Source organism: Ahaetulla prasina, chromosome 1, assembly GCF_028640845.1.
Source record: "Ahaetulla prasina isolate Xishuangbanna chromosome 1, ASM2864084v1, whole genome shotgun sequence".
NCBI classification, from domain to species: Eukaryota; Metazoa; Chordata; class Lepidosauria; order Squamata; family Colubridae; genus Ahaetulla; species Ahaetulla prasina.
The window spans coordinates 3,571,427-3,595,849 of NC_080539.1; the positions used below are offsets into that span (position 1 = coordinate 3,571,427).

The 24,423-nt window shown below is 47.9% G+C and overlaps 1 protein-coding gene across 1 annotated transcript in view; it reads right to left on the reverse strand.

Moving 5' to 3' along the window:
• Positions 1 to 24,423, reverse strand: part of NCOR1 (nuclear receptor corepressor 1) — a 195,279-nt gene that overhangs the window by 10,943 nt on the left and 159,913 nt on the right. Inside the window, exons 36-44 of the mRNA XM_058163993.1 lie at positions 23,460 to 23,585; positions 21,699 to 21,864; positions 20,123 to 20,643; positions 19,445 to 19,582; positions 16,612 to 16,781; positions 12,789 to 13,012; positions 7,802 to 7,939; positions 1,811 to 1,953; positions 555 to 608 (exon numbers count right to left, since the gene is read on the reverse strand). Coding sequence (XP_058019976.1) covers positions 555 to 608; positions 1,811 to 1,953; positions 7,802 to 7,939; positions 12,789 to 13,012; positions 16,612 to 16,781; positions 19,445 to 19,582; positions 20,123 to 20,643; positions 21,699 to 21,864; positions 23,460 to 23,585 — 1,680 coding nt within the window. The remainder of the gene's footprint in view (positions 1 to 554; positions 609 to 1,810; positions 1,954 to 7,801; positions 7,940 to 12,788; positions 13,013 to 16,611; positions 16,782 to 19,444; positions 19,583 to 20,122; positions 20,644 to 21,698; positions 21,865 to 23,459; positions 23,586 to 24,423) is intronic.

Below are 24,423 nucleotides of genomic sequence, written 5' to 3' on the forward strand. Positions count from 1 at the left end.
GAAAAAAGAAAGAAAGGAAGAAAGGAGGGGGAGACGCAGAGAAAGAAAGAAAGGAGGGAGGGGAGAGAGAGATAGAGAAAGAAGGAAGGAAAGAAAGAAAGAAAGAGAGAGAAAGAAAGGAGAAAAAGATAGAAAAAAAGAAAGGAGGGGGGAGAGAGAAAGAAAGAAAGATATTGCATCAGGACTTCTGGATTGCACTGGCTGGGGAGGATAGACTCTGTAGTCCAATCATTGGTCCAAGAAGCTGGCCTATGTTAATTTTTAAAGTTCAGTGACCCACGTAGATGTTGCAGGAGCTTAAAGGGGGTGTGGGGGGTGGGGTTTAGAGGGGAACAGAATAGACTAGAATAGAATAACGGAGCTGGAAGGGGACCCTGGAGGTCTTCTAGTCCAACCCCCTGCCTAGGCAGGAAACCCTGCGCCACTTCAGACCAATGGCTTTTCCAACCTCTTCTTCAAAACTTCCAGCGTTGGAGCCTCCGCAGCTTCTTGGAGGCAAATGCGGAGGGCCAAACATGCCGTGAAACACCTGCTCGTTCTCCCAAAATCCGTACCTGAAGTGGTGACTGCAGGCAGGTTGAATATTTCCGTCCCAGGCTGAGCAGCTGCTGTGGGCAGGGAGGGAAGAAAGGAAGGAAGGAAGAGACACGGGTTACCTTCGCAGGCTGAAGAGGGCGGGAAAGGCGACGGAAGGGAACGTCTGGAGCTCAGGGTGAGAATGGAGGGCTCCTTGGGGATCCCTGAGCTGGGCGCTGATGATGTTACCTAGCTGGGTCACGAAACGTCTGCAAGAAAACTGCCCAGCTCAGAGAGGATCACGGACCTCCCAGTCCTCCTCCTCCTCCCTCCTTCTCTTCGTCTCTGCAAATCCTCCTCCCTTCTATCCCTGATGATGTTACCTAGTTGGGTCATGAAACATCTGCCAGAAAACTACCAAGCTCTGAGAGGACCAAGGACCCCACAGTTCTCCTCCTCCCTCCTCCTCCTCCTTCTTCCTTCTTCTTCCTTCCTCTTCTTCTCTTCTTCCTCCTCCTCCTCCTCCCTCCCAGCACTGATGATGTTGCATAGTTGAGTCATGAAACACCTGCAAGAAAACTACCAAGCCCAGAAAGCACCAAGGACCCCTCCTCCTCCTTCCTTCTCTTCTTCCTTCCTTCTTCCTTCCTCCTCCTCCTCCTCCTCCCTTCTAGCACTGATGATGTTCCCTAGTTGGGTCACGAAACGTCTGCAAGAAAACCACCAAGCTCAGAGAGGACCAAGTCCTCCTCCTCCCTCCTCCTCCTCTTCTTTCTCTTCTTCATCTTTCTCTTCTTCCTCCTCCTCCCCTTCCTTCCTTCCTTCCTCCCTCCCTCCCTTCTAGCACTGATGATGTTGCATAGTTGAGTCATGAAACATCTGCAAGAAAACTACCAAGCTCAGAAACCACCAAGGACCCCACAGTCATCCTTCCTTCCTTCCTTCCTTCCTTCCTTCTTTCCTTCTTTCCTTCTTTCCTTCCTTCCTTCCTTCCTTCCTTCCTTCCTTCCTTCCTTCCTTCTTCCTTCCTTCTTCCTTCCTTCCTTCCTTCTTCCTTCCTTCCTTCCTTCCTTCCTTCCTTCTTCCTTCCTTCCTTCTTCCTTCCTTCCTTCCTTCCTTCCTTCCTTCCTTCCTTCCTTCCTTCCTTCCTTCCTTCCTTCCTTCCTCTCCTCCTCCCTCCCTTCACAACCCAGCTCGGAGAGCACCCAGGACCCCACAGAACGGGGGTGAGCAGAAAGAAAAGAAACCACGAAGGGAAGAAAGGAAAAAACAAACAAAAAAAAGGACCTCCTACCCATATCGGATTCATTTCCCCCGCACGAGTTCAGCTTGCGAAAGATCTCCTGCTTCTTCGACTTCACCATCGGGGAGGTGCTCTCCAGTTTGGTGAAGAAGGAAGGCAGGTAGGTGATGCTGCCGGGAGAACGGGAGTCTGTCCTGTATAGGAGCCAGAAAGGGGGGGAAAAAAAATGAGAGAAACAAATTAAATGCATGCCGGAAGGAGGAAAAGTATAAGAAGTATATAAAAACTTTTTGTTGTCGCATGGTGAAAGCGCACCTTTACCCATAATGCAATGTGCGCGCAACACCCCCTCCATGTTCCGTTTTGCGCCTAGTAAGCCTCCCTGCAGCCTCCTGGTAGCAAAAACGGGCTGCGGGTGGGGGCTCCCCGCACTTATAACCCATAAACAACAAAGAATGTTCTTTCTGCGCCGACTCAGTAAGCTCAAACTGCCCAAGGAGCTGCTGATCCAGTTCTACAGAGGAATTATTGAGTCTGTCATTTGCACCTCTATAACTGTCTGGTTCGGTTCTGCAACCCAACAAGAAAAACACAGACTTCAGAGGATAATTAGAACTGCAGAAAAAATAATTGCTACCAACTTGCCTTCCATTGAGGACCTGTATACTGCACGAATCAAGAAGAGGGCCGTGAAAATATTTGCAGATCCCTCGCATCCTGGACATAAACTGTTTCAACTCCTACCCTCAAAACGACGCTATAGAGCACTGCACACCAGAACAACTAGACACAAGAACAGTTTTTTGCCGAAGGCCATCACTCTGCTAAACAAATAATTCCCTCAACACTGTCAGACTATTTACTGAATCTGCACTACTATTAATCTTCTCATAGTTCCCATCACCAATCTCTTTCCACTTATGACTGTATGACTATAACTTGTTGCTGGCAATCCTTATGATTTATATTGATATATTGACCATCAATTGTGTTGTAAATGTTGTACCTTGATGAACGTATCTTTTCTTTTATGTACACTGAGAGCATATGCACCAAGACAAATTCCTTGTGTGTCCAATCACACTTGGCCAATAAAATTCTATTCTATTCTATTCTATTCTATTCTATTCTATTCTATTCTATTCTATTCTATTCTATTCTATTCTATTCTATTCTAATGCATTGTGCCCCCTCGCAGCCCCCCATCTGCCCATGCACGCTTCCCCGTGCATGTGTGCTTCTCCCGCATTCACCCCGCCCCCATGCATCCGCGGCAGAGACCTGAAAATCAGCTGGCTGGCGCGAGGCGCACACACATGCGCATTGCAGCTCAGCTCGGGCTATGGCTCGTGTGCCTGTTCTCCATCACAAATATAGAGTATAGAATAACTTTATTGTCACTTTGAACGTACACTACTCGATGTAGTTTAAAATAAAATTATGCTGGAGAAGGGCTCCACCTCTCATATAAAGATTAACAAGACAAGGCAAATCATTAAATAAATACAAAAGTAGGCATGTACCCACATATATTATACAATATATTATATTATATATAATATAATATAAAAAACATATTTATATATATATATATGGGTATATATATATAAAAAGGGTAAGATTAGATAGACCAGTTAAATAAAAGAAAATAAAAATGAGAGAGAAAAGGTAAATATATATGAATATAAGCATATTTATTTATTTATTTGAAAATTTAAAATGCAGTTAAAAACTTATTTTAAAATTGGCCTGAGAAGTAAAATATATAATAAGCTAAAAACCCCATTTAAAATTAATTTCTAAGAATTTAAAATTTGTTAAAATCAATTTAAGCCAGCCCAGCGAATAAAAGATGTGTCTTCAGTTCGCGACGGAATGTCCGAAGGTCAGGTATTTGGCGTAAACCCGGGGGAAGTTCGTTCCAGAGTGTGGGAGCCCCCACAGAGAAGGACCTTCCCCTGGGGGCCGCCAGCCGACATTGCTTGGCGGGCGGCACCCTGGGGAGTCCCTCTCTGTGAGGCGTGCTGGTCGGTGGGAGGCATGTGGTAACAGCAGGCGGTCCCGTAAGTACCCAGGCCCTAAGCCATGGGCGCTTTAAAGGTAGTAACCAACACCTTAAAGTGCACTCGAGGCCACAGGTAGCCAGTGCAGTCTGCGCAGGAGGCGGTGTTATATGGGAGCTACAGGGCTCCTCTATCACCAGCGCAGCTGCATTCTGGACTAACTGAAGCCTCCGAGTGCACTTCAAGAGCCCATGTGAGAGCATTACAATAATCAGCGAGAGGTAGCGCGCATGAGTGACTGTGCACAAGGCATCCCGATCAAGGAAGGGGCGCAATTGCCGAACCAGGCGAACCTGGTGGAAGGCCCTCCTGGAGACGTCCGTCAAATGATCTTCAAGCGACATCCGATCATCCAGGAGGACACCTAACTTGCGCACCCTATCCTTTGGGGCCAATAACTCGCCTCCAACAGTCAGCGCGGCTGCAGCTGACTGAATCGAGTGCCGGCATCCACAGCCACTCCGTCTTGGAGGATTAAGCTTGAGCCTGTTTCTCCCCATCCAGACCCGTCTGGCTTCCAAACACGGGACAGCACTTCAACAGCTTCATTGGGGTGGCCGGGGTGGAAAAGTACAGCTGGGTGTCATCAGCGTACAGCTGGTATCTCACCCAAAGCCACTGATGATCTCACCCAGCGGCTTCATATAGATGTTGAACAGAAGGCGAGAGAATTGACCCCTCGGCACCCACAAGTGAGGTCCCTCGCGGTGACCTCTGCCCCCTGTCAACACCGTCTGCGACCAGTCAGAGATAGGAGAGAACCACCGATGCAGTGCCTCCTCCCAATCCCCAACCGGCGCAGCAGGATACCATGGTCGATGGTATCAAAAGCCGCTGAGAGATCTAATAGGACCAGGGCAGAGGAATGGCCCCTGTCCCTGGCCCTCAGAGATCATCCACCAATGCGACCAAAGCTGTCTCCGTGCTGTACCGGGTCGGAAGCCGGACTGGAGCAGGTCTAGATAGGCGGCTTCATCCAGGTATTGGGGTAGCTGTCGCGCCACAGCACTCTCTACAACCTTCGCACAAAGCGAAGGTTGGAGACTGGGCGATAATTACCCAAAATAGCTGGGTCAGGAGGCTTCTTGAGGAGGGTCTCACCACCGCCTCTTTCAAGGCGGCAGGGAAAACCCCTTCCAACAAATAATCTCCTGGAGCCAGCCTCGTGTCACCTCCTGAGTGGCCAATACCAGCCAGGAAGGACACGGGTCCAGTAAACATGTAGTGGCGTGAAGTCTCCCCAACAACCTGTCCACGTCCTCGGGAGCCACAAGGTCAAACTCATCCCAAATGGACTCAACAAGACGTGTCTCCTCTCCCTCGCTTGGATCATCCCAATTTCGGTCCAGACCATCCGGAGCTGAGCGATTTTATCGTATAGATAACCACTAAACTCCTCAGCACGTCCTGCAACGGGTCATCCCGCACCTCCTGATGAAGGAGGTGGGTCACCGAAACAGGGCGGCCTGGCGGTTATCTGCCGGCGCAATGAGGGTGGAGGCATATGAGCGCCTCGCCTCCCTCATTGCCACTAGGTAGGTCCTAGAATAGGACCTAACTAGTGTCGATCAACCGGGCGGCTGGACCTCCAGGTGCTCTCTAGACGTCTTCTCCGGCGTTTCATCTCCCTCAGCCCCTCGGAGAACCAAGGGGCCAAACGAGATCTGCGCCGGGTCAGAGGTCGCAAAGGCACGACACGGTCCAAGGCCCCAGCTGCGGCCCGCTCCCAGGCCGCAACTAGTTCCTCAGTCGTGCCGTGGGCCAGATCCTCAGGGAATGGCCCAAGCTCCGTCCGGAACCTCTCAGGGTCCATCAGGCGCCTGGGACGGAACCAGCGTATAGGTTCCGTCTCCCTGCGATGGTGGATGGCGGTTCGGAAGTCTAGTCGAAGGAGAAAATGATCGGACCATGACATCGGTTCTGTTACTAAATCATCTAGTTCCAGATCATTTAACCACTGACCAGAGATATAAATCAGGTCCAGTGTGCCTCCCCCCATGTGTGTGGGGCCATCATTTACCCGAATCAGGTCCAAGGCCGTCATGGAAGCCTGGAACTCCCGAGCTGCAGTCGATAGCAAGCCAGCCGATGGCAAGTTGAAATCCGCCATGACTATGAGTCTGGGGGTCTCAACCGCCACAGAGGCAAGTACCTCCAACAGCTCAGGCAGGGCTGTGGTCACACAGCAAGGAGCCAGGTACGCGATCAACAAGCCCAACTGATTCCTATGGCCCCACCTCACATAGAGGGATTCACAACCGGCAATCTGAGGAACAGTGGCCTCCCTCGGTTCTAGATCTTCCTTAATGACAACCGCCACCCCCCCCACCCCTACCTTGGGCCCTCGGCTGATGAAATGCTCGGAAACCTGGAGGGCACAGCTCAACGAGGGGAACCCCCCCCTCCGGACCCAACCAGGTCTCCGTAATGCCCATAAGGTCCACGGACTCCCCCTGAATAAGATCGCAAATCAGGGGGGCTTTATTATCATGTATAAACATGAAACCTGCCCAATCTTCTGTTCAGAAAAAATGTATTGTATGTTTGTGTGTGTGTGTTAAAAAACCGGTTGTTAACTTTCTGAGCAGTTTGGCGAAGTAGTTGTTGGAAGAAATCATTAGGGCAGAGAACCAGTTATTAAATTACTTGAATCCCATCACTGGATTAGATGACAAAAAGCCCATTTCCCACGACCACATTCGGCCTTGCAAGCGTTCAAAATCCTCCCTTCCCGAAAAACACAAAAAGAAGCTACATTGGCAACAAAAAAAAAAGAAGAAAAATATTCAGTGCAGTCTTTCCACTTTTTTAACCTTTCATTTTTTTATTTTTTTATTTCTTTCTTTCCAAGGAGATAAAAGTCTCCTTGGTCAGATAGGCAGGTAGTCCTCGACTTAGGACCCCAATTGAGCCCCAAATTTCCACCACTAAGCGTGACAGTCGCTTCATGAGTTTCACCCCATTTTACGACCTTTTCGCCACAGCCTTTTAAGTGAATCACCACAGTTGTTAAGGGAGCCGCATGGTCGTGAAGCGGAAGCTGGCTTCCCTGTTGACTTTGCGTGTCGGGAGGTCGCAAGAGGGGATCACGTGACAAACACACACACACACACACGGGACGCTGCGACCGTCATAAATATGAACCAGTTTTCACTGAAATGGCGGTTTTCAGTGGTGTTGTCACTTTGAAAAGTCACTAAATGAACTGCTCTAAATGGAGGACTACCTGTATGATGGCTAACCTTTTTGCCATTGCGTGCCAGGAGGTGGGGGTAAGGCATGCGCATGTGCCCACGCCCATAATCCTATGTGCCCTATGTTACACATGCGCGCATGCACTATACCCCACACCCACCGCCCCGGTCCTGGCATGCGATGGCCTGATAGGCCCGTTTGTCTCTCACACCTGGCTCCAGAGCCTCTCTATGAGTCTGGGGAGGGCAAAAACCCACCGCGGAGGCCAGAAATGGCCCGTTTACCAACTTCCGGTTGGACAGGAAGTGACGTTTTTTGATGCCCCCATCCTCCAGAGTCTCCTGGAGAGGCTCTGAAGGCAGGGGACAGCAAAAAAGTCATTTCCTGTCCGACAGGCCGTTTCTGGCCTCCGGAGGGCCTGGGGGGGGTGGGGAAGGCCGTTTTTGCCCTCCCCAGACTCATAGAGAGGCTCTGGAGCCTGGGGAGAGAGAAAAACGGGCTCTCCCTCCCGCCAGGCCCTCCGGAGGCAGGAAACAGCCTGTTTCCCTACTTCTGGTGGGCCCAGAAGGCCCAAAAATCAGCTGGAGCTGAGGTTGTATGCCCAATGATATGACTACACGTGCCACCTGTGGTACACATGCCATAGGTTCGCCATCACGCCCCCATACCATTTGAGACAAGTGGCTGTCCAGGCTCTTGTTAAAAAGCTTCCAGGGTTGAAGCACCCACAATTTCTGGAGGCAAGTAGTTCCACTGGTTAATTGACCCACAAACCCATAGTTACCTCTGTTCCAAAGGCTCCGGTCTTTGCGAGAGAAGGAGGAAGTTGTCTTGTTTCTCGTGGGCCGCTGGCGCCTGCGGCGGAGAGATCGGCTCGTACGACTCCGAGGAAAGGTGGCTCCTCTCGGGGGATTTCCCAAGCCTTGGGGTCACCAAGCAACAAAAAAACCCCACATTTTATTTAGAACACGGAGCTCCCTGGTCCCACCAAAATGAAAGCAATCAGTTAAACCAAAAGTAAAGGTTAATGAAATACTGTGTTTTTCGGACAAAGGCTCACTTTTTTTTTGTCTCCAAAAAAGGGGTGAAAATGTCTGTGTGTCTTATGGACCGAATATTGCCAAAGGCCCACCCACCCGTCGGCCATTTTTTTGGCCTCTGCATGCCCCATTTTTGGGCCTTTTTCAAGCCTTTTTTTTTTTTTTGGCCCATTTCTGAGGCTTTTTTCAGCCCATTTTTTCTAAAAAAACCAAGCTGACAAAAAAGTCTCAAAAACGAGCCGAAAAAAGCCTTGAAACGGGCTGAAAAAGCCTCGAAAATGGGCCGAAAAAAGCCCCTAAAACGGGCTGAATAAAGGCTGGAAAAGAGCCAAAAAAAGGCCCGAAAATGGGGTGCATGGAGGCCAAAAACTTCTTGTTGTTTTCCTCTTTTAAATTTAGGTGTGTCTTACAGTCTGAAAAATACAGTACATTGTTCATCAGCAAACAGAACTACAGAAGTAAAACTGAGGGAGGGAGGAAGATCCTACCGCTGGCATTCTGGCACCTGATTTTACTAGCCAGAATTATAATAATTTTATAATAATCTTATAATAAAATTATAATATTTTATAAATATATAATAATCTCTCTTAAAATGTATAGGACCAGAGAGAGAGACCCTGCCCCCCCGAATTGAAACAGAAACAGAAACAGGAAATGGTAAGGTGAAGGGAAAGGTTCCCCTCGCACATCTGTGCTAGTCGTTCCTGACTCTAGGGGGCGGTGTTCATCTCCCTTTCAAAGCCGAAGAGCCAGCGCTGTCCGAAGATGTCTCCGTGGTCATGTGGCCGGCAGGACTCAATGCCAAAGGCGCACGGAACGCTGTTCCCTTCCCGCCAAAGGTGGTCCCTATTTTTTTACTTGCATTTTTTATGTGCTTTCGAACTGCTAGGTTGGCAGAAGCTGGGACAAGAAACGGGAGCTCACCCCGTTCTGCGGCACTAGGGATTCGAACAGCTGAACTGCCGACCTTTCGATCAACGAGCTCGGCGTCTTAGCCCCTGAGCCACCGCGTCCCTTTCGATGGTAAGGTAGGTGGACTCTAATCCGACTCTAAAAGGGTCTTTAAATGGCTGGGAGGAGAAGTGAAAGGGCGGCTTTGAGGGGGAGAAGGCCACGAGAAGGTGGGCAGGCAGAGGGCCAGTAGGAAGGTGTGGCCCTAAATCAAGGGCATCAAACTCAATTTCTTTGAAGGCCGCATCAGGGCTATGGTTGATCTTAGTGGGGTGCTGGCAGAGGAGAGACTGGATGTGTGTGGCCAACTGGGTAGGCGTGGCCAGCTTGATGCCACTCCCCAAACTGCCGCCATGTTTCCTCTTCCCACTGGGTAGATTGAGCTGAAGCCCCGCGGCCTGGCCCCATTACATTTTTCGTGATGGCTCCGCAGGTTGGATCCGACCACATCACGGGCTGGATGGTCTGACCCATATCACCTGCAGGCCTTGTGTTTGGGCACCCCTGCCATAAATTCTAAAGAGGAAGGAGGGAGGAAGGGAAGGAAATAGGAAGTGGGGAGGGAGGGAAATAAAAAAGTAGAAAGGAAAATAGGAAGGAAGGAAAGAAAAAAGAGGGAGGGAGGGAGGAAGATCCTACCGCTGGCATTCTGGCACCTGATTTTACTAGCCAGAATTATAATAATTTTATAATAATCTTATAATAAAATTATAATATTTTATAAATATATAATAATCTCTCTTAAAATGTATAGGACCAGAGAGAGAGAGACCCTGCCCCCCCGAATTGAAACAGAAACAGGAAATGGTAAGGTAAGGTGAAGGGAAAGGTTCCCCTCGCACATCTGTGCTAGTCGTTCCTGACTCTAGGGGGCGGTGTTCATCTCCCTTTCAAAGCCGAAGAGCCAGCGCTGTCTGAAGACGTCTCTGTGGTCATGTGGCCGGCGTGACTCAACGCCAAAGGCGCACGGAACGCTCTTCCCTTCCCACCAAAGGTGGTCCCTATTTCGCTACTTGCATTTTTTATGTGCTTTCGAACTGCTAGGTTGGCAGAAGCTGGGACAGGTCACGGGAGCTCACCCCGTTACATGGCAGCGCTAGGGATTCGAACTGCTGAACTGCCGACCTTTTGATCGACGAGCTCGGCGTCTTAGCCACTGAGCCACCACGTCCCTTTCAATGGTAAGGTAGGTGGACTCTAATCCGACTCTAAAAGGGTCTTTAAATGGCTGGGAGGAGAAGTGAAAGGGCGGCTTTGAGGGGGAGAAGGCCACGAGAAGGTGGGCAGGCAGAGGGCCAGTAGGAAGGTGTGGCCCCAAATCAAGAGCATCAAACTCAATTTCATTGAGGGCCGCATCAGGGCTATGGTTGATCTTGGCGGGGTGCTGGCGGAGGAGAGACTGGATGTGTGTGGCCAACTGGGTGGGCGTGGCCAGCTTGATGCCACTCCCCAAACTGCCGCCATGTTTCCTCTTCCCAATGGGTAGATCGGGCTGAAGCCCAGCGGCCTGGCCCCATTACATTTTTCGTGATGGCTCCGCAGGTTGGATCCGACCACATCACGGGCTGGATGGTCTGACCCATATCACCCGCGGGCCTTGTGTTTGGCACCCCTGCCATAAATTCTAAAGAGGAAGGAGGGAGGAAGGGAAGGAAATAGGAAGTGGGGACGGAGGGAAATAAAAAAGTAGAAAGGAAAATAGGAAGGAAGGAAAGAAAAAAGAGGGAGGGAGGGAGGAAAGAAGGAAGGAAGAGGGGAGGAGAAAAAGAGTGCTAGAGGGAGGAAGGAGAAAAAAGAAGGAAGGGAGAGAGGGTAAGGAAATAAGAAAGAAGGAAGGAAAATAAGATAGGAAGGAAAATAGGAAAGAAGGGAGGAATAGAGGAGGAAAGGGGAAGAATGAAAATAAGGAGGAAGGAGAAAAGTAGGGAGGGAGGAGAAGTGAAAGGGCGGCTTTGAGGGGGAGAAGGCCACGAGAAGGTGGGCAGGCAGAGGGCCAGTAGGAAGGTGTGGCCCCAAATCAAGAGCATCAAACTCAATTTCATTGAGGGCCGCATCAGGGCTATGGTTGATCTTGGCGGGGTGCTGGCGGAGGAGAGACTGGATGTGTGTGGCCAACTGGGTGGGCGTAGCCAGCTTGATGCCACTCCCCAACCTCCCGCCATGTTTCCCCTCCCCAATGGGTAGATCGGGCGGAAGCCCAGCGGCCTGGCCCCATTACATTTTTCGTGATGGCTCCGCAGGTTGGATCCGACCACATCACGGGCTGGATGGTCTGACCCATATCACCCGCGGGCCTTGTGTTTGGCACCCCTGCCATAAATTCTAAAGAGGAAGGAGGGAGGAAGGGAAGGAAATAGGAAGTGGGGAGGGAGGGAAATAAAAAAGTAGAAAGGAAAATAGGAAGGAAGGAAAGAAAAAAGAGGGAGGGAGGGAGGAAAGAAGGAAGGAAGGGGGGAGGAGAAAAAGAGTGCTAGAGGGAGGAAGGAAGGAAGGAAGGAGAAAAAAGAAGGAAGGGAGAGAGGGTAAGGAAATAAGAAAGAAGGAAGGAAAATAAGATAGGAAGGAAAATAGGAAAGAAGGGAGGAATAGAGGGAGGAAAGGGGGAAGAATGAAAATAAGGAGGAAGGGAGAAAAGTAGGGAGGGAGGGAGAAAGGCAGGAAGGCAAGAAAGAAAGAAAGAAAGAAAGAAAGAAAGAAAGAAAGAAAGAAAGAAAGAAAGAAAGAAAGAAAGAAAGAAAGAAAGAAAGAGGAGGAAGGGAGGAAGGAAAGAAGGAATCACAACCAGAAAGATGACAGGACAATAAAAAAAAGAGACACGAGGGAAGGAGAGAGGAAAGTGAGAGATGTCAGTGGGTGAAAGGAAGGAAGGAAGGAAGGAAAAAAAGAAAGAAGAGAATAGAAAACCCAACGTTGAGAGAAAGAACGAAAGAAGGCGATAAAGGAGGAAAGGAGCAGAAGAAGAGAACCGGGAACCGAAAGACGAGAGAAGGAAGGAAGGGAAGGAAGGAGAGATTACCTGCCCTGTTTTCTCAGAGATGTTTCGGGGGGACATCCGGGACCCCGGGCGCTGGTGGGGGGCGGCTTGCACCTGGATGTCAGGGCTGTAGCGGTTCGAAGCCTTGGCCCGGTTTGTCGAGGCGACGGAGGTGAGAGCCGAGGTCTGGAATGTGCTGGTGGGAGTCGGAAGGGAAGGCTGGCTGGAAGCCTGGCTCCGGGCAAAATCCTGCGTGATGATTTGCTGGGCCAGGAAAGAGCAGATCCCAATAAAAGAGGAAAGGAGAAAAAGAAGGAAGGAGAGGGTAAGGAAATAAGAAAGAAGGAAGGAAAATAAGATAGGAAGGAAAATAGGAAAGAAGGGAGGAATAGAGGGAGGAAAGGGGGAAGAATGAAAATAAGGAGGAAGGGAGAAAAGTAGGGAGGGAGAAAGGAAGGAAGGCAGGAAGGCAGGAAAGAAAGAAAGAAAGAAAGAAAGAAAGAAAGAAAGAAAGAAAGAAAGAAAGAAAGAAAGAAAGAAAGAAAGGGAGGGAGGAATCACAACCAGAAAGATGACAGGACATTAAAAAAAAGAGACACGAGGGAAGGAGAGAGGAAAGTGAGAGATGTCAGTGGGTGAAAAGAAGGAAGGAAGGAAGGAAAAAAAGAAAGAAGAGAATAGAAAACCCAACGTTGAGAGAAAGAACGAAAGAAGGCGATAAAGGAGGAAAGGAGCAGAAGAAGAGAACCGGGAACCGAAAGACGAGAGAAGGGAAGGGAAGGGAAGGGAAGGGGAGAGATTACCTGCCCCTGTTTTTCTCAGAGATGTTTTCGGGGGACATCCGGGACCCCGGGCGCTGGTGGGGGGCGGCTTGCACCTGGATGTCAGGGCTGTAGCGGTTCGAAGCCTTGGCCCGGTTTGTCGAGGCGACGGAGGTGAGAGCCGAGGTCTGGAATGTGCTGGTGGGAGTCGGAAGGGAAGGCTGGCTGGAAGCCTGGCTCCGGGCAAAATCCTGCGTGATGATTTGCTGGGCCAGGAAAGAGCAGATCCCAATAAAAAGAGGAAAGGAGAGAAAAAATAATCACCTGTTAGCCTACTTTCCTTTTCAAAACTCCAGGAAGAATCGAGAGGCAAAGCCGAAAACGCACAAGACGAATTCTTTTATTTTAGCTCTCCACAAGAGGGAATATTCGTAGCTCAAGGTCAAACGGTGGGGAGGCCTGGCTGCTCTCTGAGCTTGGCGGCTTTCCTTGCAGACGTTTCATGACCGGACTAGGGAACATCATCAGTGCTGGAAGGGGGAGGTGGGATTTGGTCTCTGTTTACTGCTCAACCTGGGACACGAACAGTAATCCTAACTAAGGAACCACCAAGGTGTTGTGCCTTGTCCTCCCTCCTCTCCTCAGCCGGGCCCCTCCCATCTCCTGCTATCTGATTCAGAGTCTGATAATGAAGAGGAACGGCCTGGCAGGCCTCCAGCCCCCAGCCCTGGCACCATGCCCGGACAGAATGTCAGGAATGAACAAACAAACCTCACTCCTACAGCGTGTGAGCATGAGGCCAGCCACGTGCTAGAATTGCCGGCAGCAGATCAGGAGGAAGGGAGTTCACAGTAGATGGATCACCGCTTCCGGAGAATGGAGAGGCGATGTCAGCAAAAGGAAGGGAGGGGCAGGCCTGGATAAGTCCTGAGTCATGGAGCCACACCGCATGGCCTATATAAAGGATCTGCTTTTTGGCATTCCTTGAGTCAAGCAAAGTCTCATCTGGTTTGCTGAAGTCACACCTTGGATTCCTGCCTGCCTGAGAAATCTGAAAGGAATTTGGCAAAGCTGCAGAGGCTTCGTGGCCACACTTGATACAGACTTCCCAGACCCGGTCGTCGTCGGAGGAGTGGGACACGACACAAGGAGAAAACCACACCCCCGACAACACTGGCAGGGCAAGCCACTTGTTTAGAAGTGGAGAGCAGTGCCACCTCCCTTCTAGCACTGATGGTGTTACCTAGTTGGGTCCTGAAACATCTGCACGGTTCAACCCTGAGCAGCAAATATTCCCTTCGACTGCTATTTACCTATCATCTATCTACTGTGTTTCCCCGAAAATAAGACCTCCCTGGAGAATAAGCCCAATCGGGCTTTTGAGCGCAGGTGCTAAAATTCCCCCCCCGAAAATAAGCCCCCCCCGAAAATATTTAAATGCCTGCGCAGTTGATCCCCACCATTTCCCCTCGTTAAGGTTAGGGAGACAGAGCTGGAAATCAGGTAAGACGGCAAGAGGAGCCCCGTCTTGCTCCACGTGCATCAAAATAATAAGACCTCCCCAAAAATAAGACCAAGGGCTTATTTTGGGGTTCAAAAAATATAAGACAGGGTCTTATTTTTGGGGAAAAACAATATCTATCTATCTATCTATCTATCTATCTATCTATCTATCTATCTATCTATCTATCTATCTATCTATCTATCTATCTATCTATCTATCGTCTATCATCTTATCTCTATCTATCTACCTATCTCGCTATCTACCTACCTACCTTATCTATCATCTGTCTATATGTCTCTTATCATCTCAGTCTGTCTCTGTGTCTACCTACCTATCTATTCTAACATCTGTCCGTCCATCCGTCCTTCCATCCATTGTCTATCTGTCTGTCTGTTTCTCTGTCTTTCTATCATCTCTCTCTCTCTCTATCTCTCTCTCTCATCATCGTCTATCTATCTATCTATCTACCTATCTATCATCTATCTATTAATCATCTATCTATCTATCTATCTATCTATCTATCTATCTATCTATCTATCTATCTATCTATCTATCTATCTATCTACCTACCTACCTACCTACCTACCTATGTATCTATCAATCATCAATCATCTATCATCTATCTATCTATCTATCTATCTATCTATCTATCTATCTACCTACCTACCTACCTACCTACCTACCTACGTATTTATCAATCATCTATCATCTATCTATCTATCTATCTATCTATCTATCTATCTATCTATCTATCTATTTATCTATCTATCTACCTACCTATCTATCATCTATCTATCATCTATCTATCTATTTATCTATCTATCTACCTACCTACCTACCTACCTACCTACCTACGTATCTATCAATCATCTATCTATCTATCTATCTATCTATCTATCTATCTATCTATCTATCTATCTATCTATCTATCTACCTACCTACCTACCTACCTACCTACCTACCTACCTACCTACCTACCTACATATTTATCAATCATCTATCATCTATCTATCTATCTACCTACCTATCTATCATCTATCTATTTATCTATTTTTTTTTAATTTTTTTTTTGTTTACATTTATACCCCGCCCTTCTCCGAAGACTCAGGGCGGCTTACAGTGTATAAGGCAATAGTCTCATTCTATTTGTATATATATATATATATATATTTTTACAAAGTCAACTTATTGCCCCCCCAACAATCTGGGTCCTCATTTTACCTACCTTATAAAGGATGGAAGGCTGAGTCAACCTTGGGCCGGGCTTGAACCTGCAGTAATTGCAGGCTTCTGTGTTCTTAATAACAGGCCTTACCAGGCTGAGCTATCCGGCCCATATCTATCTATCTATCTATCTATCTATCTACCTACCTACCTACCTACCTACCTACGTATCTATCAATCATCTATCTATCTATCTATCTATCTATCTATCTATCTATCTATCTATCTATCTATCTATCTATCTATCTATCTATCTACCTATCTCGCTATCTACCTACCTACCTTATCTATCATCTGTCTATATGTCTCTTATCATCTCAGTCTGTCTCTGTGTCTACCTACCTATCTATTCTAACATCTGTCCGTCCATCCGTCCTTCCATCCATTGTCTATCTGTCTGTCTGTTTCTCTGTCTTTCTATCATCTCTCTCTCTCTCTCTCTCTCTCATCATTGTCTATCTATCTATCTATCTATCTATCTATCTATCTATCTATCTATCTATCTATCTATCTATCTTTCTATCTACCTACCTACCTACCTACCTTCCTACCTACCTATGTATCTATCAATCAATCATCTACTATCTATCTATCTATCTATCTATCTATCTATCTATCTATCTATCTATCTATCTATCTATCTATCTATCTATCCATCTATCCATCCATCCATCCATCCATCCATCCATCCATCCATCCATCCATCCATCCATCCATCCATCCATCTCTATCATCTATTTAGCTAAAACAGTCTAATTGAAGAACCACCAAGAACACTAACATCCATCACTGACAGGGCAAGCCAGTTGCATACGGTATAAACAGAGAGCAAACTCCACACCCTCCTAGCACTGACGATGTTACCTAGCTGGGTAATGAAAGGTCTGCAAGAAAAACACCGTGCTCAGATAGCACCATGGATTGGATTCCACAGTCCTTCTCCTCATCTTCCTCTTCTACCTCCTCCTCCTTCCTCTCCCCCTCAGCAATCCCCCCACTTCTAACGCTGTTGACATTACCTAGTTTGGGTCATGAAACGTCCTGCAAGAAAACCGCCAGGCTCAGAGAGCCCCGTCCCCCCCCCCCAAAAAAATGGGGCGTTCTTCTCTTCATGGACCCTCCAAAGTGCAAACTTACACAGATGTGGTCGGCCAAGGTGATCACCCGGTGAGTCTGGACGGGCGGAGGGGCCGTCTGTGGTGCTGGGGGTGCCGGTGGCTGCTGGGACGGCGGTTGCTGTGGCGAGGGCGAATCCTGCGCGGGTCTGTAAGGATGGCTGGACCCCTCGTACTGGCGGCCGCAGTCTCCTGTGGAGAGAGATTTGTTCAACCAGGAGCGTCAATTTAATTGAGGGCCGCATCAGGGCTTTGTTTGACCGCGGACGGAGTTGGGCGTGGCCGTGGTGGACACGGCCGGAGTAGGCGTGGCCATGTTGGGCATTTGACACGGGCTCAAGATGCATTCTCCCCCTTCTTTCCTTCCACGGTTCTTTACTATAACCATTTTCCTATCTCTTCTACCAGATATTATGGGCAAACATGTATTATTTATTCTCCATACTCCACTAAACTTTTAATTTCTAAATTTATACCCTGTTGTTTAATAGTAAAATTGCTTTTCCGGGCAAGAAAAGCTATTTATATTCTTGTGTTTGTATTATTCAACTAATAATAAAAATACAGTGGCATAAATAACGTGATAATACAAGATCTAACGGCAGAGGTAAATTTCCAGGATAGCAAAATAGAAATGGCTGTCAATTAGAGATGGTAGATTGTAGGTTAAACGGATCTACAGTATGTAAAATATACTGAGCCTCTGGTGGCTCAGCAGACTAGGTCTGTTATTAACACAGCTGCTTGCAATTACTGCAAGTTCTAGTCCCACCAGGCCCAAGGTTGACTCAGCCTTCCATCCTTTATAAGGTAGGTACAATGAGGACCCAGATTGTTGGGGGACAATAAGTTGACTTTGTATAATATACAAATGGATGAAGACTGTTGCTTGACATAGTGTAAGCCGCCCTGAGTCTTCGGAGAAGGGCGGGATATAAATTCAAATTTTAAAAAAAAATGGCATTGAACTGTAGTATTAACATAGGATGTTGCTTGCTTTCTATCCAGATCAGGCACTTATTTGAGGCCACAATCCAATCCTCTTGCAAGCACCCTGCCAGCTGAAAACGGGCTGCGTGGAGGCCCCGGGAGCTCCCCGTGGCCCATTTTCGGCCTCCACGTCATCCTGCAGAACTCTGCTGGCCAAAAACGGCCCATTTTGGCCAGCAGAGGCACTGCAGGTGATCCTTGGATATTTCCAGGCCAGATCAAACCATCCCGTGGGCTGACCGGATCCGGCCTGGGGGGGCCTTCAGTTTGGCACCCCTGTGTTAAACGATGGGTTAAGTTGAGGACTATCCATATACCGTATTTTTTGGAGTAAAAGACGCACCTTAGTTTTTGGGGAGGAAAATAAGAAAGAAGCTGACTGGCGGGTGGATCGGCCTCCCAGAATACCCCCAATCAGCTGTTCCCAGAGGTGAATTTTAGCAACAGGTTCCTTGGTTGTCAGTTCTGTGCCTTGCTTTTTTTTTTTTTTTTGCTTTTTTTTCTGCCTCTGAAACTTCTGAAACAATTTCAGAAAAAGCTTTTTTTCCCCTGCCTCTGAAAGCCTCCGAAACAACTTCAGAAAAAAAGCCTCTGAAGCTCTGTTTGGGTGCTTTTTTTCTGAAGCTCTGTTTGGAGGCTTCTTTTCTGAAGCTCTGTTTGGAGGCTTCTTTTCTGAAGCTCCGTTTGGGGGCTTCTTTTCTGAAGCTCTGTTTGGGGGCTTTTTTTCTGAAGCTCTGTTTGGGGGCTTTTTTTCTGAAGCTCTGTTTGGGGCTTTTTTTCTGAAGCTCTATTTGGGAGCTTTTTTTCTGAAGCTCTATTTGGAGGCTTTTTTTCTGAAGCTCTATTTGGGGGCTTTTTTTCTGAAGCTCTATTTGGGGGCTTTTTTTCTGAAGCTCTATTTGGGGGCTTTTTTTCTGAAGCTCTGTTTGGGAGCTTCTTTTCTGAAGCTCAGTTTCTGATGCTTTTTTCAGCCTCTGAAACCTCCCTTTGAGAAGCTGGGCGGTGCTACATTCGGAGAATAAGGCGCACCCAGATTTTCACCCTCTTTCTTGGGGAAAAAGGGTACGTCTTATACTCTGAAAAAGACAGTAGATTGTCCTTGTCCAGGCTGCTTACCACCCCTGAAGCAAGCAGAAGACACTTCTTGCAACTAGCTTGGTCTCAAATCTTAAGAGACATTTACCGGACAACCATTTTGTCTGGGTTGGTATTGAGGTTTTTCCTGTCTTGAGCAGGGGGTTGAACTAGAAGACCTCCGGGGTCCCTTACAGCCCTGGGATTTCTAGGTTCTAAATCCGGGCTGCCCAGATTTTGCAAGTGGGGAAAGAAAAAAGTGTTTGCCAAAAATTGGAAAAGTGAGACAATACCTTTGCAAAATGAAATAATTAGGAAAATAATGGAATGTGCTGAAATGAGTAAAATGACATCTGAAATAAGAGAACAGGAAGAAAAGCAATACTATAAGATATGGGATATATTTTATCAATGGCTAGAAGGGAAGATATGTTAACAAAGATTGGAGAAAAAATATTATTAATTGAAATACTAAATAAATGGCGTAGAATGATAGAATTGATGATGTTACCAGATAAAATACTCATGACTAGACGATATACATATGGAATGAGAAAAATAAAGGTTATAGCCATTGGTTAATTTAAAGTTCTGGATACAAGATGATGACGATATAAATTTAGATAAATTAAGGATATTTGTAAATTTTGAAGGCACAAGAGATTTGTAATCACTCCGCCGATACACAATATTGGGATTGAAAATGTTTTTATGTCTTAAAAGAAAATAAAAAAAATTATATTAAAAAAAAGGGGGGGGGAAGCTAAATCTTTCCTCCTGGGAAAACTTACTTTCTCCTGGGTTCATTTTGGGGGGATCCTGCTGGTATGGGGGCATCTTCTCCTGAGCGGGGGGGACAGGGGAGTTGGCGGGGCTGATCACCTCAATCGCGTCTCTCGAAGGCTCGTAGCGGTGCGAAGACGAGGATACTGGGGAGGAGGAGGAAGAGGAGAGGAAGACGATAAGAGACTTAGAAGGACATTTATGCCGCTTCTCATTCCAGAAAACTTTGCAAGATTTGACAATCTTATTTCCTAACTTGGTAGGTTTCAACTGTAGGGATTTGGTTTCTCAACTTTAGGAATTTTAACCGGTACAGATTTCGACTCCCAGAATCCCCCAGCCAGCCTGCTTTAAGAGGGGTGGACTTCCACTCCCAGAATTCTAATTAGTTAGTTTGCAAGTTAGAAGGTCGCAAAAGGGGATCACATGACCCTGCAACCGTCATAAATATGAGTCAGTTCCCCAGCGTCTGAACTTTGATCACATGACTGATGCTGCAGTGATTGTAAGTGTGGAAAACAGTCATAACTTACTTTTTTCAGGACTGTTGTAACTTCAGTCTCTAAATGAATTGTCCTAAGTCAAGGACTCGTTGTACTCTATCCCCTAACCCTAACCCACTGACCACCCAGGTGGGGAAAAAAAACACACCAAAACACCCATCCAGAGGACAGAAAGCGACGTACGGCTGCTGGACGAATCGGAGCTCTGTGAGCTGCGATCGCGGGCATCCTTGTCAGAGGCAATCTGCCGCGTGATGATCACGTCAATAAAATTGGCAGCGGTGATGGTGGTCTTGCCGCGCGTGCGGAGTTCCTCCTCGTACTTCGAGATGGAAGGGGGCCCTTTGTCCTTCCCGGCCTCGGAGTAGACGGCCGAAGACGGCAGGTTCTGGGATTTGCTGGTGGAGAAAGTCACCGAAGCTGAGGAAGCGTAAGGACCCGAAGCTCCCCTCTTCTCCCCGTCCAGCGCCTTCTGCTCCATTGGCGGCGGAGGTGGTGGCGGCTGCTCGCTGACCACCGAGGATCTGCGCCCCGGGTTCTCCTCTATCCGGCCGCCGTCGTGCTTGCCCTCCTTGGACTTGGCCACTTCCATCTGCGGGGCGGAGGCGGCTGCGTCCACCAGAGCGGCCAGCGCGTCGGCGGCGGTGCTGTAGCGAGAGGATGGCAGGCCTTGGGTGATGGAGGGAGCGCCCGGGGGCAGCTGCCTGTTGGGGGAAGGAAAGGAGAATTGAGGGGAGAAAAGAGAGAGAGAGAAAGAAAGCGCCATGTTTTCCAGGATTATATATATTGTCCGAGGTGTTTTGGTGTTTCTGCAACTGCGAAGAGGGAGGTTGAGGCAGAGGCTGGGAAGGGAGGACCCTGGAGCAGCTCCAATGAGATATCCATCAGGTCCTTTCTAGAGAAAAGGCCCCGGGTGGGTTGAGTCTAATAGGGAACCCATCCACAAGGGTCGCTGGCTTTAAATCCAGGGTTAGGAGTTGCCAAGACAGGGAGGTAGGGAGGGAGAGAAGGAAGGAAGGAAGGAAGGAAGGAAGGAAGGAAGGAAGGAAGGAAGGAAGGAAGGAAGGGGAACAAAGGAAGGAGGGGAAAAAAGGGAGGGAGGGAAGAAGGAAGGGAAGGAAAAAAAGAGGAACAGAAGGTACAAAGGAAGGAGAAAAAAGGGAGAGAGGGAAGGAAGGGCAGAGGAAGGGAAGGAAGGAGAAAAAGAGGGAGGAAGAAAGGAAGGAAATGGAAGAGAAAGGAAAAAGGGGAGGGAGGGAGAAAGAAAGAAAGAAAAGGAAAAAGAGAGAAGAACAAAAAGAAATAGGAAAGGGAAAGGGAGGGATGAGGGAGGATGGAAAACAAAAAGGAAGAAACAAAAAGAAAAAAGAGAGAAGAAGGAAAAGGAATAGGAAAGGGAAAGGGAGGGAGGGAGGATGGAAAACCAAAAGAAAGGAAAAAAAGGAGGGAGGTTTTGCAGAAAACTGGAAGTTACCAAACGGCCCCATAGCACACCATGAGTTTGCTTAACAACCACAGCATTCACTGTACGACCGCTGGGAAAAAAATCAACACGACCCTCCTAGTTTAGGACCGTGGCGACATTCGACTCTAAATTGTCAAGCTCCATTAGGGTCGTAGGTCGAGGAACGACCTGCAGCCCTTCCCCACTCTCATCCCACCCCATTCCCATCCCCATCAGATTTTAGAGACGCTTCCGGTGGCGAGGAAAACCACCCGCCACCCAGGCGGAAAGCCGAGAACGCAAAAGAAGACGTACATGATGCGCAGCTGGGCGGCCGGATCCAGCGGGCTGATGACACTCGTCCCGTTGGAGCCCTGAAAGATGCTGGGCCGTTGCTGGAGGATGGACTCCTGGCTCCGGACAGAGGGCGACGGCGAGCGGACGTAGCCGTGGCTGCCTCCTTTCCCTGGCGGCTCGGTGCCTTAGGAAAATGCGGGGAAACTGAGTCACCAGATGGAAAACAAGGGGTCTCGGGGTCACCCATCACTTCAACAAAGGTTACTGGTACTCCTCGACTTACGATTGTTCATTTAGAAACTGTTCCCAGTTACAACGGCCTGGAAGAAAGGGACTTGCGGCCGCTCCTCGCACTTACGACGGTTGCGACATCTTCACGGTCAGGGGATTGAAATTCGGGCACTTGAGTTTACAAAACTGGCAGCATCGAGGGATAACATTTCGCGGCCTTTCAGGCGTTCCCTCCGACAGGAAATGGGGAGGGGGAGCCGGGTTGGCTTACCGACCGCGTGATTCATTTAACAACGGCTCTGATCGGCTTGACAAGCGTGTCCAAAAAGATGGTGTGTCCGATCACACTGGGCCAATAAAGAATTCTGATTCTGATTTTAATTCTGATGGATGATTATTGTGTTTTATGATTATGATCATGGTTGATCACTTGTTGCTTGTAGAATAGAATAGAATAGAATAGAATTTTTTATTGGCCAAGTGTGATTGGACACACAAGGAATTTGTTTTGGTGCAGATGTTCTCAGTGTACATAAAAGACAAGATACCTTCATCAAGGTACAACATTTACAACACAAATGATGGTCAATATATCAATATAAATCATAAGGACTGCCAGCAACAAAGTTACAGTCATACAGTCATAAGTGGAAAGAGATTGGTGATGGAAACGATGAGAAGATTAATAGTAGTGCAGATTTAGTAAATAGTTTGTTGCTTGTATGTACAGAGAGCTTATGTACACTGAGACCTTATGCACCCGAAACAAATTCCATGTGTGTCTAATCACACTTGGCCAAGAAAGAATTCTAATAATTCAAAATCTGATTTATGAAGATTGTCTTTTATGATTATGATTGTGGTTTATCGCTTGTTGCTTGTATGTATACGGGGAGCTGTCAACTCGCGATGCATTCCTGACCTGCTTCTCGAGTTGCCATAGGCAGGGCGATGGGGAATCAAACATCGCAGCCGAATTGAGGAACTTGCACTTCCGTCAAAACAAAGCACTCCAGCCGGCCACGTCAAGGTCATCTCCACGCAGACCCACAGCGGCCAGAAGGAAGGACCTCTACAACCAGCAAAATTGCTTCCTTGGAGAATGTGATTGATGACACACCATGCGGGGTTGGGGGTGGGGAGGAAACAGGGTCAGAGTCGGGCCGAGAATTAAGTGAGGTCAGAGCTGGCTTCACTTGGATCATGGCGACATGAAGCTCCTAATAAATAACTGGGTTTCTTTTGAAGCTTGGCTTGAGGCTCATAATTAGGGCATCGGTCAGAACCCTGACAAGAGCTTCTGCACCGGAGACAAATTCCTTGTGTGTCCAATCACACTTGGCCAACAAAGAATTCTAATTCTAATTAATTCTGATTTACGATGATTCAATGTTATGATCACGATCGTGGTTTATCCCTTGTTGCTTGTACGCACAGTGAGAGCTTCTGCACCGTAGACAAATTCCTTGTGTCACACTGGGCCAATAAAAGAATTTCTATTCCATCCGAAAGGAGGTGACGGAAAATGAAGAGGCAACCGGAACTTACGAAGGTAGAGGTCCGTGGGAGTGGACGAGATTCTCTCCCGCTCTCGTTCTCGTTCACGCTCTCGTTCTTTCTCCCTCTCCCTCTCCGCACTGGCGACCACGGAGGCCGGTAGGTGAGACGGGTGTCCTGCGAAGCAAAAGAGAAAGAGCTTTAGAGAAATGAAGCAGAGTAGTCCTCCACTTACGACCACAAAGGAGCTCAAAACCTCTTTCGCTAAGCGAGACAGCTGTTAAGTGAGCTTTGCTCCATTTTACGACCTTGCTCGCAACGGTTGTTAAGTGAAACCCTTCAATTGTTAAGGTTAGTAATCCGGTCGTTAAGTGAATCTCGCTTCCCCCTTGAGTTTGCTCATTGGAAGGTCACAAAAGGGGCTTCCGGGACCCTGCAACCGTCGTAAATATGAGTCAGTTGACAAGCTTGACCGAATTTTGATCACGTGACCATGGGGATGTTGCAATGGTCGTTAAGTGTGAAAAACGGTCACAATTCACTTTTTTCCCACCGCTGTTGTATCTTTGAACGGTTACGGTACGAATGATCGTTAAGTCAAGGAATAGCTCTACATTTATTCGGGGTCTACGGCAACTTCAAACAGTTGCTACGTGATCGGTCGTAAAGAAAGGGCTAACTATAATACAGGTAAGTCCTCAACTTAAGACCACAACTGAGCCCAAATTGACTTTGCTTGTCAGAAGGTCGCAAAAGGGGATCACGTGACCCTGGGATACGGTAACCGTCATAAATGCGAGTCAGCTGTCAAGGATCCAAATGTAAATGACGTGACCACGGGAGATGCTTAAACGGTTAAGTGGGAAAAAAGGTCATAAGTCATTTTTTCAGTGACGTAACTTCGAACGGTCACTGAACAAACTGTTGTAAGTCGAGGACTACCTGTACATACATACATACACACACACACACATCTATATCTGTCTATCTATCTGTCTGTCTGTCTATCAATCTA